This window comes from Cupressus sempervirens, chromosome 5, assembly GCF_028749045.1.
Source record: "Cupressus sempervirens isolate cs-2001-9-10 chromosome 5, ASM2874904v1, whole genome shotgun sequence".
In the NCBI taxonomy this organism is placed as follows: domain Eukaryota; kingdom Viridiplantae; phylum Streptophyta; class Pinopsida; order Cupressales; family Cupressaceae; genus Cupressus; species Cupressus sempervirens.
Genome location: NC_143122.1, coordinates 121,258,742 through 121,280,133, shown reverse-complemented (window position 1 = coordinate 121,280,133; position 21,392 = coordinate 121,258,742). Strand labels below are relative to the sequence as shown.

At 35.4% G+C, this 21,392-nt stretch overlaps 2 protein-coding genes across 6 annotated transcripts in view; one reads left to right on the top strand and one right to left on the bottom strand.

The window, feature by feature from the left end:
• The window catches only part of LOC149554804 (phosphoadenosine phosphosulfate (PAPS) reductase family protein), a 161,713-nt gene that overhangs the window by 18,537 nt on the left and 121,784 nt on the right, over positions 1-21,392 (bottom strand). The window lies entirely within an intron of this gene.
• LOC149554805 (uncharacterized) overlaps positions 1-21,392 on the top strand; it is a 171,691-nt gene that overhangs the window by 29,669 nt on the left and 120,630 nt on the right. For both annotated transcript variants that reach the window (XM_089828813.1, XM_089828812.1), the window contains exons 2-3: positions 2,600-2,736; positions 12,494-12,841. In XM_089828813.1, the coding sequence (XP_089684939.1) occupies positions 2,600-2,736; positions 12,494-12,707 (351 nt within the window). In that variant the 3' untranslated portion in view covers positions 12,708-12,841. The remainder of the gene's footprint in view (positions 1-2,599; positions 2,737-12,493; positions 12,842-21,392) is intronic.

Here is a 21,392-nt window from a genome sequence, read left to right as displayed (position 1 = left end):
AGACCTGGAAATAGCATTAAAATTCACAATATATGAAAAAAAAAATTATCGCAAAACTCTTGCAACATTTTCACCCATAAGCAAATCATTGCTAGAATGGTGAAGAAAATATCACGACTTGTTCAGTGTACCCTAGTCACTATTTGACAAAACAAATGATGCTGTCATTCCACTAGAAAAAACATCACATTATTTTCAGAGAAGTTGACTCACAAATTTCTTATCCAAAAAGAATCTGTGATATTTAGTAGAAAAAAGTCATGATTTGCAGCAGAAGTTACGATGTTTTGTTGGAAAAACTCAGCAGACTCAGAGTTACAGATATCAGATTAGGATAGATTTTCTGTGGACAGAATACCCATGGCAGCACCTAATATTCCTCTGTTTAAACCCCACGTCCAGCTTGTAGTCCAAGCTCCCAGCTCCAAGAAGTTACAGAGAACTTTAATGATAAAGAGGGAACAATATTTCCAAGCAACTCCTGCTACTTCCACACCCTTTGATGCTGCAAAGAAATTTGATTAAGTAGATAGTGACCCAAAACAAACAATTCGACAACCCTCTAGTGCTTTCCCCCTGCAAATGTTAAGAGTTTCTCTCAAGTAAACCCATGCCAGGAATAAGGGAGGCTTGATGCTGAATAAGGAGCTTCCTGACCTGTCCAGCAACACCAGCACTCAAGCCTTCAAATGTGCGAAAAGCCAGCCCAGATAATTTGCTCAATCTCACCATAACCTCAACTATTAGTACCCTATTTGACCATTAATGAGGCATTTGATTTCAGCTTATTATAATCACAACATCAAATTGCCCTTACTCCATGTCCACACCAAGGAAATGCGAAACTATGTTCCAGTAATAGAATAGAGAATGATATCGATTAACATTGCCACTCTGGAATAATGGATGGCATCCAAGTCACCAACCCTCAACTCCAATAATACACCTCACACCAAGGTTACCACAAACCCAAACATTCAAGCTAGATCATATGCTCCAGTAGAGAATATCCACCCATGGCATCCCTTCTCAAATCTTCAGAAAATCTGAGAGCTCTAAAATTTGTCTTCAATGAAGACTTTTCAAATTTCAAACCATAGTTGTTGAAGTGTAAATGAAAGATACCTGAATGATTTCTCCTGCTACCAGCTAGGAAGGAATCATTCACCACAGAAACTGATCTTCCCAAGAGAGTTTTCATGCTCCACATGCTAAGATGCACCGAATTCAATCTCCAAAAATCAGAGAATTATAATAAACTGCATAATGCCAAATGACATCTCAACTCCCCTTTTAAAAGCTTTTCCAAGAACCTTCCAAAAAACCTATTATAAATTTAAAATCACTTCATGATATTAAATAAACTTATAATCCTGAAAAATGATTTAGTTTATTTTTTTGAAATTTTGGCACTTAAGTCACTTTTCAATGTCTCATAATTCATCATCTAAAAATTTCTGCTCTCTTTCCAACGAATTATAATACTCAAGTGCCCAATAAATTATTTCTATTAAAATTGGCAACCTTAATAACATTAAATCAAAGTAACAAGAATCGGAATCGGATCGGAATCGGCAAGGCTGAATCAAATCGTGAATCGGCCATGAATCGGAATCGAATCGGCCATGAATCGGAAAATTTAAAAAACCCTTGAAATTTAGTGAGTAACTTATTTCATAAACCCTTTATCGCTGATTCGATTCATCGATTCACAAAAAATCGTTTGGCTTGAATCGAATCGCCAAATCGCGTGAATCGCATGAATCGCCGTGATTCTTGGAACTATGCATTAAATATATATATCTCAAAATTACCCCCATAACAACAATGGTTGAAATGCATCGGAATAAAAAATTGACTGCCCAAAAGTGATACTGATGATGAATTGATAACAATCAGACCCAATTGGGATGACTTACTAAATATAGAGTCCATCCAAAATTTTGGGAGACGATATCAAAAGCAGGAAATAACATTTGAAAGCATTAAATAACTCCTCTTTAACCATCTAAGCTTACTGGTGACATCAAACTAACCCCTCTGATCAAGTTGACACGTACCCAGAAGGCCAGTGTTAACTAAAATGCAAGAGAACACGAAAAAGAGGGTATTGCATCAGATTTGTGAACAGATTCTTTACAAATAAAGGGTGTGAAGAGATTTTACCTTTAGCGACTTAGTTTCCTCACAATAAAGGCACACTAATGATTGCAACAAATCCTAGTCATCTAGTTAATTTAGTAAACTACTTGAAATGTGAGTGATTTGTCAATGTAAATTACTCCACAACATATCTTAATCATCTAGTTGGATTATTTAGCTACTTGAGACTTGATTGATTTATAAATACAATTTAGTCTCAAATACTTTGATTAAGACATAAAATGTTGAACTAAGTTAACATGCTAGTTAAACTAGTTGATGGATTAGTCGAACTGGGTATCACTCCAGTGAGTTGAGAGCTTAACCTGGAACTTTGCTTGACACCTTATTTAGTTTCTCTTAGTTGTCAACCATTATTGTGTTAGGCTCTTTTAAAATCCAGTGTTTAACAAAGCTACAAGCAAATATATATTTAGTACAATTTCCTTGATGACAGTTCACAGGGGAGCAGTGGTACTTGAATTTGTTCCCTCGGATTCACAGTTGTGGATATTTTGATAAAGCCCCTTGCTTAAAGGAATTTGGGATGTGGAGGGAAAAACTCATATTGGAGAACACTTCTGCAGATAAAAGGTGAGCTAGAACTTTTACCTTGAGTTGCTCAACTAGTATCCTCATGCTAATGATGCAGTCGTGACAGCAGCAGATCCTAGAAATCTAGTTAGGTTAATTAAGTACTTGAAACATGAGTGTTTCGTGCATGTAACTTAGTCAACATCATCCTAGTAGTTAGGTGGGTTAGGTACTTCAAACTTGAGTGATTTGTGGGCGGAACTTAGTCTCAACTACTTGATTAGTGTTTCTTAGTTGTTATACTAGGTTTGATTAATTAGTCGGACTAATTGATTCATCAGTCAGACTAAATGTTACTACTGTGAGTTGTGACCTTAACCTGGAGCTTTACTAGGCACCTCATCTACTTTCTATTAAATTCTTAGTGCAGTTGTCTATTTTAAGCACACAAATTTGTAGTTCTGTATTTTTTTATGTTTGGAGCTATTGCACTGCATATCTTTTCAGATTTGACAAGAAAGTAGGTGCACGTTTGAGAGTTTAATACTGTGTCTCTAATATTCCTATTTTCAGCAGTATCTGTTTATACCATATAGGTTAGCATATTCAGAGATTTTTGTTTTCAGTTTTTATGTTTATGCTATAACTTGTTTTTGGCTTAAGAAAATTCTTGGTGCAAAATCTGCTCACCATGGTCTGAAAATTAATAACTTACTCAAAGAAATTATAAATTTAATATGTAAAGTCCCTCCCACTTCACTGCAGATTAAGGTAATTTTTTCCCTGTTTGTTTTGTTGTTTTCATACCTGAGAGATTCTATAAATGACAGTTTGCTGACGTAAATGATCACTGAATTTTAGGTGATCCACTTATTGGTTTTCTTTTTGTTGTGTTTGCACAGTGAACCAATGTTATTGTTGCATGTAAATACAATTACAGAATGCAAAATACAACAGCAACGCAATATTGAAATAACCTAAACGAATATCATTCCATTCAATAGTGTTCATGAATTAGCTCCAGTACATTTCAAGCATCTGAATTAGTAATAGACAGACCTGGGAACTGCAAATTCATATCCTTACCTGTTATGCGACAGCCACTCCCAGTACACTCAACTTCAACTTTGTCTCTGCATTAGTACTTTGATGCTTGCATCTTTTCCAGAACTGCTAACAGTAGGAAATCTCAACAGGATGCCAAAATCCTTGTACACTTCACCCAGAATGTGCCGGCAGCAGTGCAACAAGGTTATAGCAATAGAAGCCGACACTGAATATAGGCAATTCCACATACTCATCCTCTGTTATACAGGCAAAGTTCCCAGCCTAGTTTTAACTCACTGACTAGTAAGATATAGTGTCCCCAGTCACAGGCAAGCAAATTTGGCTCATGCTCCAACTCGACACTAGCCCGATGTATAACTAACTCTTCCAGCAATCTTTAATGCTGCCAAAGATGGGGAATGAAGTACTGAGGCTCAATTGACAGTAGTCTTTTGATTACGATCCAGTCTTCACTGGATAGCTCCAAGACCACTCCACAGTGGCGTCAAAGCTGTAAGCAATTGGGGTTCATGTCCCAACAACCCAAATGCAGTTGATATGTAGATACTCTTGTCTGTCCCTTGTTCAATCTCCTTCCCTCTATTCTAGTTTCTTCTCTTCGCATACCCCTCCTTCTTTCCAGCTCTGCATCTATACACCAGACCAAAATCTTCGCATACTTTCAGTAATGCTCAAAACAAATAAGTTATTTTCATCTCCTCAATTATAGACATTCCCTTATTAATCTCCTCTTATACACATAAGTGATTTCTTTGTCCAGCTATAAGTGAGCCACCAATTATGAATGTACTTTAATTATTTACTTTATGGATAAGAGGAATAATTATTCCTTTTAAAAATCATAATCTCACTCAATAAATAACAAACTCCAATTGGTATGGAATTTAATTTTCTTAAGCCAATCGCCCCAGGATCCCTCTAATAGTCCCAGTTAGCCCCAGGGACCACAACTGTATGAGTTAACAACTACACTCCTCAACTAACACAAGATGGCAAAATTACATCTCCTCCCTTGAAATTACTTGCCCTCAAGCAATCTCAGCCTCGGATGCTGCAAGATGGCCTCACTCTCCCATGTAGCATCCTCACTAAATACATCCTTCCATTGCACTAAATACTCTCTCATAGTCCTCTAAAGTGTGCACTTTCTCATATCCAAAATCACCTTGGGTACTGATATCAGCTTTCTCTCATCATCTAAAGGAGGCAATTCCACTAAAGGTGCCACATTGAGTCCCAATGCCTTTTTGAGTTGTGACAAATGAAAAACATTATGTATCCCGCTGTCCACTGGTAGCTTCAGCTCATCTGCTACCTCTCCAACCCTCCTGTTCACTCAGAAAAGCCCATAATAGTGTGGCTTCAATTTCTCTGCTCCACTCCTCTTAAGAGAGGACTACATGTAGGGTTGTAGCATGAGATAAACCATGTCTACCACATCAAATAATAGCTCAACTCTACCCTGGTTTGCAAATTGGTTTTACTGATTTTGTGCCTTTTGTATACTTACCCTCAAAGATCTCGTGATATCTTGGTTCTCCTGCAGTAAATCTCTTGCCCTAGGCACCTCGATGTCACTCAAAAGCAAGTCTAAATAACTCGGAGCATCATACCCATGGAAAGTCATGAAGGGTGTCATCTGAAGACATGTGGTCTGTTGTGTTTTACCAATACTCACCACGGTGCAACCACTTAAACCATGCCTTATGTTGTCCTATGTCATTGTGAAGATATCCCTTAACCCATGTATTCACTATTTTAATCTATTTGTTAGTTTGAGGGTTGTAGCTAGTGCTCGGGTTGAGCTCAATCCCACACAATTTGAAAAGTTCCTACCAAAAGAGACTCATGAACCAATTGTCCTAGTCACTGATAATGATCTATGGCAACTCATGCAATCTAAATATCTCCCTATAAAAAATAACTCATCCACCTATACTGTTGTATATGTAGATACAATGGCAAAGTAGTGTGCAAACTTCATCAAACTATCTACCACCACATAAATACAATCTTTGCCTTGCACCTTAGGCAAGCCCATGATGAAGCCCATCGACACACCATCCCATTTCCTCTCTGGAATCGGCAGGGGCTGTAATAACCCACCTGATAAAGAGTTCTCTTGCTTATTTTGTTTGAAAACTATGCACTCTCTCATATATTGTAATACAACCATCTTGAGCCCCTTCCATGTAAAGTGTATCTCACTTGCCTATATGTTTTGAAGCATCCCTAATGCCCTATCATAGGGGAGTCATGAAAGGCTGTCAAAATCTTCTGTTTAATAGCAGATCCAAGTGTCGCCCATATTCAGTTCTTATGCATGATTAAATCATTCGCCATTGAATACCCCTCATCTAGTAGAGTACTATAAATGATGTTTGTAGCCCTCTCATCCTTTGCATACTCTGTTGAAATCAGCTCTCTCCAATCATCTAATATAGCCCCTAAAACATACAGATGTGATCTCCGAGACAAGGCATTAGCAACAAGGTTCTTCCCTTTGACAGAAACTATTTCAAAGTCATAAGCTCGTAGTTTGTTGATCCATTTATGTTGTCTATAATTCAACTCCTTCTGTCCTAGGAAATGTTTCAAACTATTATGATCCGTCTTAACAGTGAATTTGCTGCCCACCAAATAACATCTAACTCCTCTCAGCACCCCTCAGCTTCCTACTCCCAAATGCAAAAGAGTCTTTATCTTGCATCAAGGCTGCCCAAACTCCCCCTGAAACATCACAATACAACTCAAATGGTTTATTGAAATCTCATGTGGCAAAAACTAGGCAAGAACTCATCAACTCCTTAAACTTGTCAAAGCACTATTGTGATCTCTATTTCTACTCAAATACATCCTTCTACGTCAGTGAGAGGGGTTGCTGACTATGAATATACCTTCACAAGGCAATGGTAGAACCCATATAAACCCATGAATCTTCTAAGGTGTGAAAGATTCTTAGGTGGTGGCCAATCCACAATAGCCCAATTTTTTTCCAAATCCATGCGAACACCCTTAGCACTAATTATGTGTCCTAAATATAAAAGCTTGGTGATCCCAAATTCACACTTCGACATTTTACCATACAAGGACTCCCATTCTAGGGATGCTCAACACAATATTAATGTGTTTTAGATGCTCCTACCAAATCCTACTATATATCAATATGTCATCAAAAAAATCTCAACACAAATTTCCTCAACTGATCTCTGAATACACTATTTGTGCATGACTGAAAGGGAGCTGGTGCATTAGTCAAGACAAAAGGCATGACTAGAAACTCAAAATGCCCATAATGGCACCTGAAAATTGTCTTTTAAGTTCTCAATCTCACCTTCCCTGATATGTATATGATGATAGCCTGACCTCAAATCTATCTTCGAAAAGTAGTAGGCTCCATGCAACTCACGAAAAAGCTCATTTGTACATGGAATTGGGTGCCTACTTTTTATCGTCCTCTTATTCAATTCCCTATAGTCTATGCACATCCAAAAAGTCACATCCTTCCAAACTAAAACAGCTATTGAAGCAAGTGGGTTCTTACTAGGCCTAATATGTCCCATCTCGAGTAGCTCCTTAATTACCTTTTCAGTTTCATCTTTATATCTGTTCGGGTGCCTGTAGGGAGTAATAATCACTGGTTTAGCTCCTTCCTCGAGCTCTATCCCATGCTCCATAACCCTTTCCGGTGGTCTGCATGTTGATATGTCCTCAAATACTTTAGAGTATTGGGTCAAAAAATCCTAAACTTGTGGGGGTTAATCATGTTTCTACTGTGCCCTCTCCTCTGGCATCACCACAATCCCCATTGCCCATTGTACCCAGTCATGTTATATCAACCTCTTCATTCATTTAAGTGACATCACATTAAGTCCCCCATCAGATAGTGCTCTAATTACCACCTTACCATGAGTTCAAATTTCAGGTCCATTTTGTCAAGGTTGAAAGTGAACTCATTGACTTCATCCAAGTCATGTCAAGAATGCAATCATAGTCCTCCATTTTAACAACAAAAACTCTCCCATCGGCAAGTGCGTGCCATTAAGCACATGAGTGTTCTGTAGTGTATTTTACACTAGAAACTATCATTATAAAGCCTCGTGCTCCTCTATCTAAAGTCTTGTTCTCTTAACCAACTTTTCTAATATGAAATTATGTGTAGCACCTGTATCAACCAAAACAATCACTCGGTGCCCCTGTATTATGCTCCTCACTCTAAATGTTTGTAATGACCCTCAATCGACTCTAGCTTGACAACACTAACTTTTCTTTACCATTTAGCTGTTTGACATTTCGTCAAACACTTTGCAAGCGAGCTTATAATTGATTATGCCTATTATCGCAGTTTATAATTGTAACTCTGATCTTTATGTTTGTTCAAGATTAAAAACATTCAACTAAACATGAAGTTCTAAATTTAGCAAATCCAACTAGCCATTGAATGTCAAATTATTATTATTAATGCAAGGAATGAGCAATACCTTGTCTAACAAATACTGATAAAAATTAAAGAAATGGAATTCTAACTGCAACTTATAACTTGTTAGGCCAATGATTGTTTACAATAGAATCAGGCTTATAACTTGTTATGCCGATGACTGTTTAAAAAATAATCAGACATGAACCTATAGACCCCAGCTGAGATTCAAATGGCAGAATGGCCACTTAAATTAGACTCCTATGTGCATGAACAGCTGGTCGTAAATCCTTCCCAAATGCCAGTAGTAGAGGCTCAGCGATCACAACTCCAAACACCTAAATGCAAGCCCAATGAACAGATGCAAGCCTCCAAACAATAATTGCAGGGCAATAAATATGGGAATGCAAGCCCTATATTTGGAGGCACCAGTCCTGTACATGTGAATGCAAGTCGCAGGCCAACAAATTACTGACCGCAACTCTCATAAAGTCAATTGCAAGCCACAGCAAATTTACGTTGGCTTCTGGTATGGCTGCAGACTCTCAACAAATTAACACAGGCTTCAATAATTTAATCATAGGCTCTGAAATAATGATTGCATGCCACAAACAAGCTAGCCATAGCCCTGTTAGTGTATGGAAGCCTCTCAAATGTGCACAACTGACTCCAAACTTCACACACAGATGTAGTTTGATTACAACAGCTCTAATTATCCCTCCAAACACTGGCATTTTTTCCAAAACAAATTGACTTCTCAGATATAGAGAGCAGAGAAGCAATTGGCGAAATTGCTATATCACAGCAGCAATTTGCAAGATAATCGCAAAGGCAATTCTTAGACTCAAACCCTTAAACTTCAGCAAGGGCATAGAATCAAACTCAGGAAAAATCCTTCACAAGCAACAAAAGAAAATTATCAATTAGATGCTTTTCGCTCAAAATGAGCTCAATTTTATAACCCCTATTGGCACAAAGTTTCCCATATGCAAAGTTTTTTAAGAAGCTTCCTAAACACGACATCATTTTATAACATGTCAAATAAATATAATTTATTTATTTCTTTTAGCTCCTAAAAAACAACATTTTCAACCATATCATAACATTATCATGCACAAGCTACTTCAAATAGATGCTCCCTCCAAGATTCTTGAAGCCCCAACTAGAAGCCCAAAATATAAACTGAGAGCATCACTCAACTCCTCTAACTCAACTGAGCTCATCAAAACCGGTTGTTGACTTACTATAAATAGTAAGTTCCTCCAAACTGAGCCAAAACTCACCATAGGGTACTAGAAAACCTATAACCCCACAACTGTGACCCTCAAATCCCACTGTCAACTTAGGAGGGTTGCATTGATGAATTGACCAAGCCAACTGCAAGAACCTGCTAAAAATGGGGACATTGCAATGCTATTTCTTGGTCATCGTCAAAGAGCCGCACAATTTTGTTTCCATCACCTAATTCACCTCTTGAAGGATTTGTCTCCTTGTCCACTAAATTAGATTGAGCATCCTCATCCTTTGAGATTGATTCCTCTGCTGAAAAATTCTCTATTTGGGCTGCCTTGGCCTTTACAAGACACTTGTGAGATAGGCCACACAATTCCCTACATTGGAAACATGATTTCTTTCTCTCCAATTCAATGATCTGATCACTATGTGACTTGTTTCATTCTTAGATGGAAGGTTCTTTGGGAAAGTCTTCTTGTCCTTATCTTTCTTTGAAGTGGATGCCTTAGAATGAAACTTATCTCTAGAAGATGAACATTCCATGTCTCTAGCCTTTTTAGAAGCTTCTTGCAAGATGGCTAGACTTAAGCCCTTAATCCATCCCTATAGGCTCTACAAGTCTGTCCATAAATAACACCAATAATCTCCTAAGAAAGATCTGTGACCAAAACCGAGCCTCTAAAACTCGACAATGAAAGTATCTACTAAAACCCATTGTTTATGTTGAAGATTGAAGGATCCCTACAAATGTAATAGCATTATATGTATTTTTCAAGGGCAGCGATCTCTCTCTTATTTATATTGTGGATGAGACATGGAGACATGTCCTTCATGGGACATGTCTATTCATTATCATTAATTAATATAACAATTGATTATATAACTATATATATATATATATATATATATATATATATATATATATATATATATATATATATATATATATATATATATATATATATATATATATATATATATATATATATATATATATATATATATATATATTCATTTTAGTCTCATAGGTTTATCCAGCTGAACTCCCTCTTAGCTAGGGAGGATAAACACAAGTTATTACCTCAATGTAAAATCAGGAATGCCAAGTTTTAAGAATATCTTTGATTAGAAGATATCCACCATTTAGATATCATCTCAATCAAGAGTAATGACCTCCTGAATGTCAAGTCATATGACATTCACCAAGTACTTTTTGAAATGGCCTCCTGAATGTCGAGTTGCAAGATATTCACCAGATACTCTTGAGTAATGGCCTCGTGAACATCAAGTCACATGATATTCACCAAGTACTCTTGAGCATTGGCCTCCTAAATATCAAGTTGTGTAACATTCACCAAGTACTCAAAAATGTTCACAAGGTATTTGCACACATATCCTCAATGATACTTACAATAGGAACATTCATGATCTATTTAAAGAACTTAGTCCACCATACAAGTTATAATCTATCATGATCTACTTAGACATCATAAGATGCCCATCATAATAGAAAGTTAAGTTATTGAAAGATCGTCACCTTCCAATAACTTTTACAAGTGATAATCATTTGGAAGTCATCACTTCCTTAGGCCCATCAAAATCATGCAATCACACACATGGATTTTTAGACTCTCTTTGAATCTGATATCAATCTCCCTTTTCTTGCAATAACACACTAGGAGAAAAAGATCAAGGTAAATAGCTCCTAGAGTACGTATTGAAATAATAAAATAGAGACCGATATAATACTCAAGAATAATAGATAATTCTGCAAAATAATATAAGACCATTCCAATAAAATATAGAATAAAATATACTTTGAGCATATATGCATATATTCAATCTTCTATAGATATACTTTAATCTATATTTTCAACATGTTATTTCCTTATTAGTGCCACATATTCTAAGGTGATCAATTTCCCAATCTATATTCACTTGTATTCATAAGAAATAAACAATTAATACTTACCTCCAACTTTCGTAGCATTATTGACTTATTTTGTGAATTCTATAATGTTTTATTGACCGACATCACCATTCTCTTGTGTTGGGTCCCTCTGTATCCATCATGTGTGCATAACCGTAAAGGAGGGATGTTTATTTGTTCACTTTAATCTCTTTATATAAGTGTATCATTCTTATTATTACATTCATTTGGTCTTTGTTTCATTTCCCTTTTGCGAACAATGATTGGGCAACTAGTCTTACGGGTTTAACATTTATCCTCCCTCCTTCAGGGGATGACCCATATTCCTATCCTTCCAAATCCTTATCGTACGATTTAAATGAATTTGTATCAATTACATTATAATCTACTAGGTTAATCAAATGCTCTATCTCACCTTGCTTCTTTATATTTTGTTGGCTGACGACCCTAAACACAATCGCATGCTTCTGTCTCAAATGCCCATATATATATTATGTTGTTCTCTGATGTAATTTATTGCAAACATATGTAATGTAACCAATTTAGCAAGTTCCTGAAGTTTGGGTTTGTCAGCTCATCATTGTGACCCTCGTGAGCTGACGTTTGGTTTTGAGGGTCCTTGTTGCGGATTTGTTATTTTTGGACTTGCTATTTTTAGGAAGTCATTTTTGGCCAGTTACTATTTTTAGTACTGCCAAGATGGTTGCCTAGTTTTTTGCTCTCGATCTCCAAAAGGATTATTTGGGGAAGTCGTATTTATTTCAATTATTAATGAGACTTAATGAATATTTAATGCACTTTTAATTATTATTGTGCTTTATATTATAAAGTAATTGGACCTATATTATAAAGCTACCTCTAAGTGAAAAATGTGAGGGTGACGCTAGTTAGCACAAAAAGCATTATAAATATGACTTCATTTGGGGAGAATTGAGCATCTTGATTATTATATTATTTTTTTATTGAGCATCTGGCTGAGGGTTTCTGAGCTTTGGAAATTGTTCTAAGAATTTCATTGCAAGTTGCGTTGTTGTATACAATTTTCTAAGTCCTACTCTATTCCTGTGGCTAAGGAAAGATTGGTTGTTAAAAGATACAAATTGCATCCATGATTAGAATATCAAATTGTGCTTGTGATTTCTAATTGGAGTGATTGGTAATTAATTCAGGAAGGTTGCATACCTACAGGCAGCATTTGATCATTTGGAGCATTGGATTGTGCCATTAAAGAGTGGCATTAAGGCCTGCATCCAAAATCCCTACCCCTACAATTGGTTTTTAGAACCAGCAGCTGAATATCCAAGGGCCCCCGTTGACTGTTTTGAGCATCTATACATGTGGCCGACCAGCATTCTCCCATCTAGCTTCGAAATTGGCAATTGAGAGAGGGTGGGATTAATTGTTGGGAGTCCACAAATCGAATGCAGTTGCAGATCAGTATTTGAAGGGCAGTGCTCATACCAAGGAAGGCAAATTTTGGGGTTTTGGCTTGCAAAAACACAAGAAGACCAATTCAGGTGCCATTCATAATTTTGTAATCACAATTTACTTGATCAATGAAGGTTGCAAAGTGGATTCCAAAACTTATAGTTTAATTTCATATTTTCCATTTCATATTTCTCTGAAGTTGTTATTTATTTCTACAAGGAGAAAATACAAACAAAAAACATATATTTCAGAAAATACAAAAAATTCAGAAAAATACATCAAAACACCAAAAATTTCAGTTTGTGTGTCAGCCATTACAGTTAGAGCATAGTCAAGTTTCTTACAAACTATAGAGTCAAACCATGGCAATACAATCAAGTCGATCATATAACATTTCACCCTTACAGTCCGTCTGAATTATGTTCCTTTTTTTTTATACTTACTTAATTATAATCAGCAATTTCTCAAGTATCCCTATAATAATACTTGTCTTCCGTGAGAAATGCTTTCCTTAGCACGAGGGTATTTTGATTGAAGTTCTTAATGTCGAAATATACCTGTCCTATTATTATTTGATGTGCCTTCTTATTCATTTTTTCTTCCCTTATCGTTGCTCCCAATATATATCCTATTATGTGTCACTATAAGTTTCTGATTTCAAACTATAGACATATTTCATCAGTTTTATAACAGTGGAACAACTCTCAAAAAAGTAATACACTACAAGTATGTAGCAGAGATGTCCTCCTTTTGTATGGTGGCCTGATAAATAAGAGTAGGTACGCTATGATGAATGTTTTGGACTGTTTGTATGTTAGCAGTTCGAATGTCTTGGATCTTTTCATTTATAATAAATTCTCTTTGCCAAATATTTGTCGTTACTTCTCTAGTGCTCCAACATTCTCATAATCTTCCATGAATTAATCGATATCCCTCTGGTCAGTGGTGGGCATATTAATCGTTGTATGTATTCTTTTGTCTGAGTTGGTGATAGTCTTATTGTCTGGTATCTGATATCCCTCATGGCCATGGTGCCAAATCTAAGGCAATACCATGAACTCTGAATTCATTGAAGTCGACATTCAAAAATTGATACTTTTCTACAAATAAGGATAACTATTTTATTACATGGAGTTGCTCGACCTATGTTCCTTTCTAGTCGATTTTTACATTTGCAACTTGGCTCTAATACCATGTTAAAGATTGAAGGATCGCTGCAAATGTAATAGCAATGCCTATTAGATATGTGTTTTTCAAGGGCAGTGATCTCTCTCTTATTTATATTGTGGATGAGACATGGAGAGACATGGGTCTATTCATTATTATTTAATTAATATAACAATTGATTATATATATCTTCACTTTAGTTTCATAGGTGATCCAACTAAAGCTACCAAACATCAACAATTTAAGCTAAGTTAAATCATTGAAGTGTAATTCACGGTCCTTGTCGAAACTCTTTCTTTTATTGTAGCTATGGTCAAATTTCTTCAAGTCGACATATAACATAAAGGTCATGATAATATAATTATTATATTATAATAATATAATAATAATTTTATATATTAAATTGATAATATAATTATACCATAATGAAATGTGGTGTCCCTTTGTTATGGGGCACCACTAACATATATGTAGGAAGATCGAGTCTTCCTCTAATGGAATTCTAATATACACATTCTAAAAAAAAATTAACATGGTATCAGAGCATGTTGTTTGCCAGGGATAATTGAAGTACAAAGGTGGAGGAATGTTTAAAGGGAACTCCAGTCTATCATAGCGTGACACAGTTGAAGCTGCCCCCTCTACTCCATCAATAGCTAGGAAAGCTTAGAAAGATGAAGATACTAAAATAAGAGATGTCGGTACTGAATGCACAATGATTGGAATAGGATGTTGCTTATCTTGGCATTGATCTTTACAAGATTATTTCTAATCAAAAGGTGAGGTGATGATTAAACTCAAATTAACAATCGAGTCTTGTTAGTTATTATCTTTAGATCAACAAACCACAATTTGGAGCTAGAGTTTGAATTTTTCAAAGCACTTGATCTTTACATGCATTCACACTTCCAAAACTTGATTTTGGAGAGATGTATTCCATTTCAACTTCTTCTTGCTCCAAGTTTTTCTCTTTGCTCTTCAAGTAATTGTAAGACTTGGATTTTATTTGCATTTCTTGATCATATTGCTTATTTATTGCATTCTTTTGCTCCGTGTCTTCTATTTGTTTCAATGCAGCCCTATTTTTTTGCTTCAAGTTACTAAATAAGTTTCTAACTTCTTTTTTTGTTGCAACTGCAAAGGGTCTCTTGTCTCAAAAACATAATTGCATGCAAAAGTAAAGTTTTGGAACTTATAAACTGAGTATGTTGTCCTCAATTTTGACATCATAAAATTGAGGCAACCCTACGCAATTTTCTCATGGATTCATAGGTGCATCCTCTTTGTTTTAACGCATTCATAAGGCATCATGAAAACAATTCATTATCTCTAAATTGTTCTTTGTGTAGTTTTATTGATGTGTTCTTTTAAAAGTTCTAGGTCAAGATTATCCCCAATTGTTTGTAGGGAAGAATTTTCCTTCTTTCACTACAAACACTCAATTTTTGGTTAATTTTCTCATCTTTTCTTTGTTTTTCTTTGTATTGTAAATACTTTGTGGTTTTTTCTTGACTTGGGTGAATAGCCCTTAGAATTCCACTCAATTTGAGCTAACTTAGGACAAAATCGAAGTTGTCTAGCTCAAGTTATAAGGGGAAAAGTGGGTTTTTTATTGACAATAGCACAATATAAAGATATATTTGATATTTAAAGTGGATTTTGTGGTCCATTTTAAAATTTCAACTCATTCTGAGTTGATTTGACCATAGCTTTTAATGTTTTATAAAAACAGCTTATTTCAAGGTTATTATTCATGTTACTTTATTAAAAACTATGGTTAGATATTAAATATAATTACATGAGACAACTTAAGTGTACAAGTGGGATCTTTATTTCATATTCCATATATCCACATGCAAAATTCTTCACGAAAATCCACTATCAATAAATTCTAAGTCCTAGCATCAATAAAAGTGTGCTTTTTAAATACAATTGCATATGTTATTGTATTTAAAGTTCATTTTTAACAATTAAATGCATATGTGTTTTTGAATCAACATTTAAAGTGGGTTTTTGAAACTCATTTACAATTAAATGTAAAATTAAAATGAGTTCTTTATTCATTTTTAGCCAAAGTGATGATTTTGGACCCGAATACATATGTTTTTTATTAAAAAACATGTTTTCCTTTAAGTCTACAAACACAAGTGGCAATTTTTGAGCCAACTGCATATGTTTTATAACACATGTAAATGCAATTGAAATGTGCATTTTGACTTATAAATTCCACTTGGTGCAAAAGGGATGATTTTATATCATGTTGTATATATTTCCAATATGCCTATGCTTCCAAAAAAGTGTTTTCATTAGTAATTGAAATGGTCAACTAAAAGTGGCGAATTTTGGTGGATGTGCATATATTTTTAACAAGTGTTTGCTCTCGAAAGTTGTGTTTCCCTCTATCTAGGGCTGAGTGGCGATTTTAAAAAGGAATGCATATACTTCAAAACATGTTATAAGTTCCAAAAAACGTGTTTTGTTTTGAAATTGCTCTATCTCTCATGGATGGCAATTTTTGTTGCAATCAGATGTGTTTCAAAACATGGATTTGCCCTTCTAAAAACTGTTTTCCTTCATTAAAAGGCTGAGTGGTGATTTTGGAAAGAAATACATATCTTTTGCACTATGCTATGAGTTTCAATACATGTGTTTTGACTTGAAAACACCTTATCTCTTATAAATAACGATTTTTGGGGAAAATACATGCATTTCATAGCATGTTAATGCCTTTATAAAGTGCATTTAGAGCCTGCAAGACTTTAGGCGGTGATTTTAAAAGCTTTTCCATGCATTCTCAATACATGCGTTTGAGAAAAAACTGCCCATTTTGGGCTTGATCTCCATCAAAATATCTTGTGATCTCAAGGTGTTTTTGCATCAAAACTCTTCAAGAAGCTATCTAAGGCAAAGGTTTTCAATTCCAAGCTTGTTTTTCATCATTTTGCAAGCTATTCTAATGCCCTAGGTGTCATTTTACATGCCTTTGTATTTGAAGTTGCAAGGTCAAAGGTTGTTCCACATTTTGGCCATTGCATTCCTCTAACCATCACCACATGTCCAAATTCGAACCATGTTATGAGGATTTCAAAATCTATTTAGGTCTTGGCTTTTGACAAATCTAAAATCCGAAATCTCTTGAAATATTTTCATATTTGCTCAAGATTTGGATAAGGATTTAGTTTCTCATTCTTGGTGGAGTTGGGGTAATTTCTTTTGGTTATTTTCTTTAAGGCGTTTGTATATATTTGGTTGAATGCAAATCTTTGTCATTTCCCTTTTCAGATTTGCATATTTTTTGTGCATAAGAAGTTTCTCTTTCTATCTTTTGTCTTCTTCTCAAAGTTGCAGATGCAAGGTCTCATCTTACTTGCATATGCAGTCGGGTGTAAAATCGCGTTCTTAAAAGAAAGATAAGTTTGTTTTTCCCTCACATGCAAATGCAAGTTAAACCCCAGCATTATGCATTCCATGTACCTCCATATGACTACCCTATGATTGAAGTCTTTCCCACATGCTTACCGGATAGAGTTTCACATTTTGCACTTGTTAAAACGTGAGATGCTCAATGTGTTATTCATTTTTCCCCTTGCTCACTTAATTCCAAGCTTGCTGGTCACATATGTAATTCACTCCAAAAAGAACATTTTAGGCTGGTTTAATCATATTTTAGCCATTCTGAGCTTGACCCATTCGTTTGTTCTCTATCCTTATTCATTCCATCCATAACTTGTCCAAAATTCCTCAAAATCTTGCTATGGATACTTCACATGAAGACGTTCTCATTTTATGGGATTTTCATGTAACAGTTGTGCGGGCATACCATTTTGCAATGTCAAGAGAACCTACTCCAACAAAGGGAAAAGACAAAAAGAAGATGAAGTATCGATACGATCAGTATCATAACTCCATCCCTTCATCACAAGTAACATCATATTGTGATGAAGTAAAGGATAATGATATTTCTCACATAAACATTGAAGATTTCCTTACAAGAGTCAATGTTGCAGCTACTGAAGATATGGTGTGGATCAAGCAGAATTGTATTCATTTTCTGTTCACTTTCTCTTTGGTAGCTCATGAACCAGAATTCATCCTTGCATGTGCAAGGCACTTTGATGCAGCCTCACAAACCATCAAAGACTAAGATGGTAATACTATCATTAGCCTCAATCCTGAAACTATTCATTGTATATTTCATGTTCCTCACACTCCAATTGTTACAAATATCACAAGGAAGAAGGGTATGGAGCGGTGCAATGAGGCTACTCCTTATTGTACCAATTTTGTAAATGACAACTAGCTCATTACCAAGAGGCCAAATCTTGTCAGATGGCCATTCAAGGGAGTATGCCAATATGATTTCAAGGAAGAAATCAATGACCTCATCACACTTCTCAGTCGCTTGGTAGAGCTCAAGGATTCAAACATTTGAGAAGGGGTCTCAAATGCATAAAAATAAAGCTTAGTAAAGGCTTTGATCTTGCTAGTTCTATTGGTTTAAGATCATAAATAAAAGGTAAAGGTAAGGATGACACATCCTTGTCTACATTTGAACCTCTTGTTCAAAGTCTGTCCAAGCTATCTATCAAAGGAGAAAAGGATTCAAGAGTACTTGAGGTAAAAGGGATTGAATTTCAATCAATTCAAGTTGACTCAAGTGATGATGAAGCAAGCAAATCAAAGGAGTCAACACCTCTCACTTCGTGTCCTCTTAAGGTTCTTGCTGCAACTTCTCTTCCAGATTCGGCTCCAATACCAAATGAATCCCATGATTGACCTTTAGGTGTTGCTATGGATGCATTCTCCAATGAGCATCCATCTTTTGAAGATTTTGTGACTATTAAAGATTTTGTGACTATTACACCCGCATTACTTTTGTCCTCGATTACACATGCACTAGAAACAGAAGGAGATCAGTATGATTTTGAGAATGTTTTTGATACCTACTCCTTGTCAATCCCTTCTGCTACTATTTAGTCTACGGCGTTGCTTGATGTGACTTTAGCTCAATTTGAGTAATTCATGACTGAGGTCACACATAGCAGTCCTCCTCCTACGGCTATTCAAACTGAGACACCAGCTATAGTTAAAACTGTTATGCAAGGTAATCTAGAGTAAACTATGGTAACTACTTTTTTCAGTCAATGCATCTTCTTTCAACCTTCCTCATTGGTTGAGCACTATCACACAGAAAAGGAAGAAAGAAGAAATCCAACCTGAGGAATCTGATTACAGAATCACAAGGGTTGAACTTGGTAAACAAACAAGGTTGAGTTATCAAAAAGGTGCACATGAAGCAATTAACTTTCTTTCTCAAAAGAATGATGAACTGTGAGAAAAGAAAATGAAACTCAAAGAGGAGAATGCATGTTTTTTGGGAATCATTGAAGAAATGAAGAGGTCCTCCGTAGGTAGTGAAATTGTTTCAGTTGTATGTACAGAAAAAGAGAAATGGAAGGCACGTGTCATAGATGAATGGACGACCAGCATTGAATCACAAGGTTATCAAGTCATTCGTGATATTTACAGAATGCTGAGAAAGGATAAGGAAGTTTCTTCTCAACTAAGTGATATTAAAGGATTACTCAAACAACAATTACAATTGTTAGATGGCGATAATGGTGCTTGGAAGAGTATGACGGAGCCTAACTTGGAGGGTTTATGTGCTTATGAAATCATCACATCTGTTGAGATGTATCATTATTATAAGCATATGATGATTAACGAAGAACAAGTTCTACAACAACTCATGAAGGATGGGGAGGCAACAATAGTGAACATTGATGAGAAAAATCACATAATCAGTGAGTGCTTCAAAAAGATGTCATGTGGAGATATCACTAAGAATGAACTCAGGAAAGAAAAGGATATTCTTACAAAGTTCACTGACACAATTTCCTTATAGTTTGAAGTAGATGATTTCAATCTCAGTGTAATGAATATATTTGCAAGCTAGAAGCGTTCATTAGATGAACTACAAAGAAAAAAGGAGGTTTATGTCAACGAGATTTTAGAGGCAACTAGCACATATCGAAGGATCGTAATGGTTGTTGAGTACATCAGTGAGCCTGATGCCAAGATTGTGTGAAATTCACTACAAAAATTTGCAAAGATGTTGTGACCCTGTGAAAATTTCAAATTTTCATATGCTTTAAGTAGAATAGTTGTAGGAAGACTACATGTAAAGAGCATTCATGTTGTAGATACAAGATAACATATATCCGTATAATCAACTCATGTAGTTTAGTTGCAATCGCATTAGGCATGCAACTTTGAATAAAGTCAAAGTAGTTAGTTAGGATAAGTATGGATGGTTGAGGTTGTTCCACTTTTCCCTCCACCTTTCTCTCTTTTTTTTTCCTATATAAAGAATAGAGTTCATTGTAAATAATCATCTTTTGCTTTATAGGAGAAGGTTGGCTTGTGACTAGAAAGCTTTGTATTTCTTGTTGCAAATCTTTGAAGTGAATAAAGAAGCAAGTTTTCCCAAACTTTGTGTTGAGATACTTGGAATTGATCATTGTCTCTTACATTACATTGATTCATTTATCTTTGTTACTTCTCTCTTTGAAAGCATTTGAGTGTTTGATGTTGTTTTTGAAAGACTTTGAACTTTCATAAACGAGATTAATCTAGTTTGATAATGGCTGCAAGTACTAGGATTTGAAGACTTTGAGCTTGAGCTCTTATTATATTATTTCATATTTGAATAGTTGAACAAAGACTTTGAGCTTTATTAGTTGTTCACCCTTTTGTTTCAAGAAGGTTGCTTGTATGAGACTTTCGGTTCTTTCTATTAACCACACAAGTTAAGATATAACTGTTGTCTTAAGGTTGTTCTTACATCAATACTTAAGCCATTGGTATTACTGTAGCAATAGATTCTTTTTGTTTAATTGCATGTAATAGTTGGTAATGTAAAATCATTCCTAAAAAAAGAGGAATTGATTCAGTAAACCACCCTTTTGTTAATTCCAAATTAGGCTTTTATTGCAGCCACCTACGGTAAGAAGGGAGCCTCCCCCATTGCTGAGAGGAGAGATTTATCTCACTACATTGTTGACTAAAGTTCCCATTTTGTAAGTTGTGGTTACAATGGCTTACAAAAGATTTAGCCAACAAAGTCAAAGCAAGAGGTATGTTCTTCCTTTTCGTTTTTGGTTTTTGTATATACTTTGCTTGTTTTTGTTTGTTTTTTTGGAAAACAGTTGAAATTATACCTCAAAGAATGCAAGTATCCTTCATGTTTCCATCATTCATATCCAATCTATCATCAAATTCTATCCAAACTCCACATTCCCAAATATTTAATGGGAATTCCAAAACCCGATTGCATATTTACACAAGGTGAAATTCTGAGTTTTTAACCACATGTAATTGCATCTCTAAAACCCGATTTTGGTCAAAACTCACATTTTTAAACAAAAAACTCTCATCCTACACACATCCATATACATCAAACTTGCATTCTTG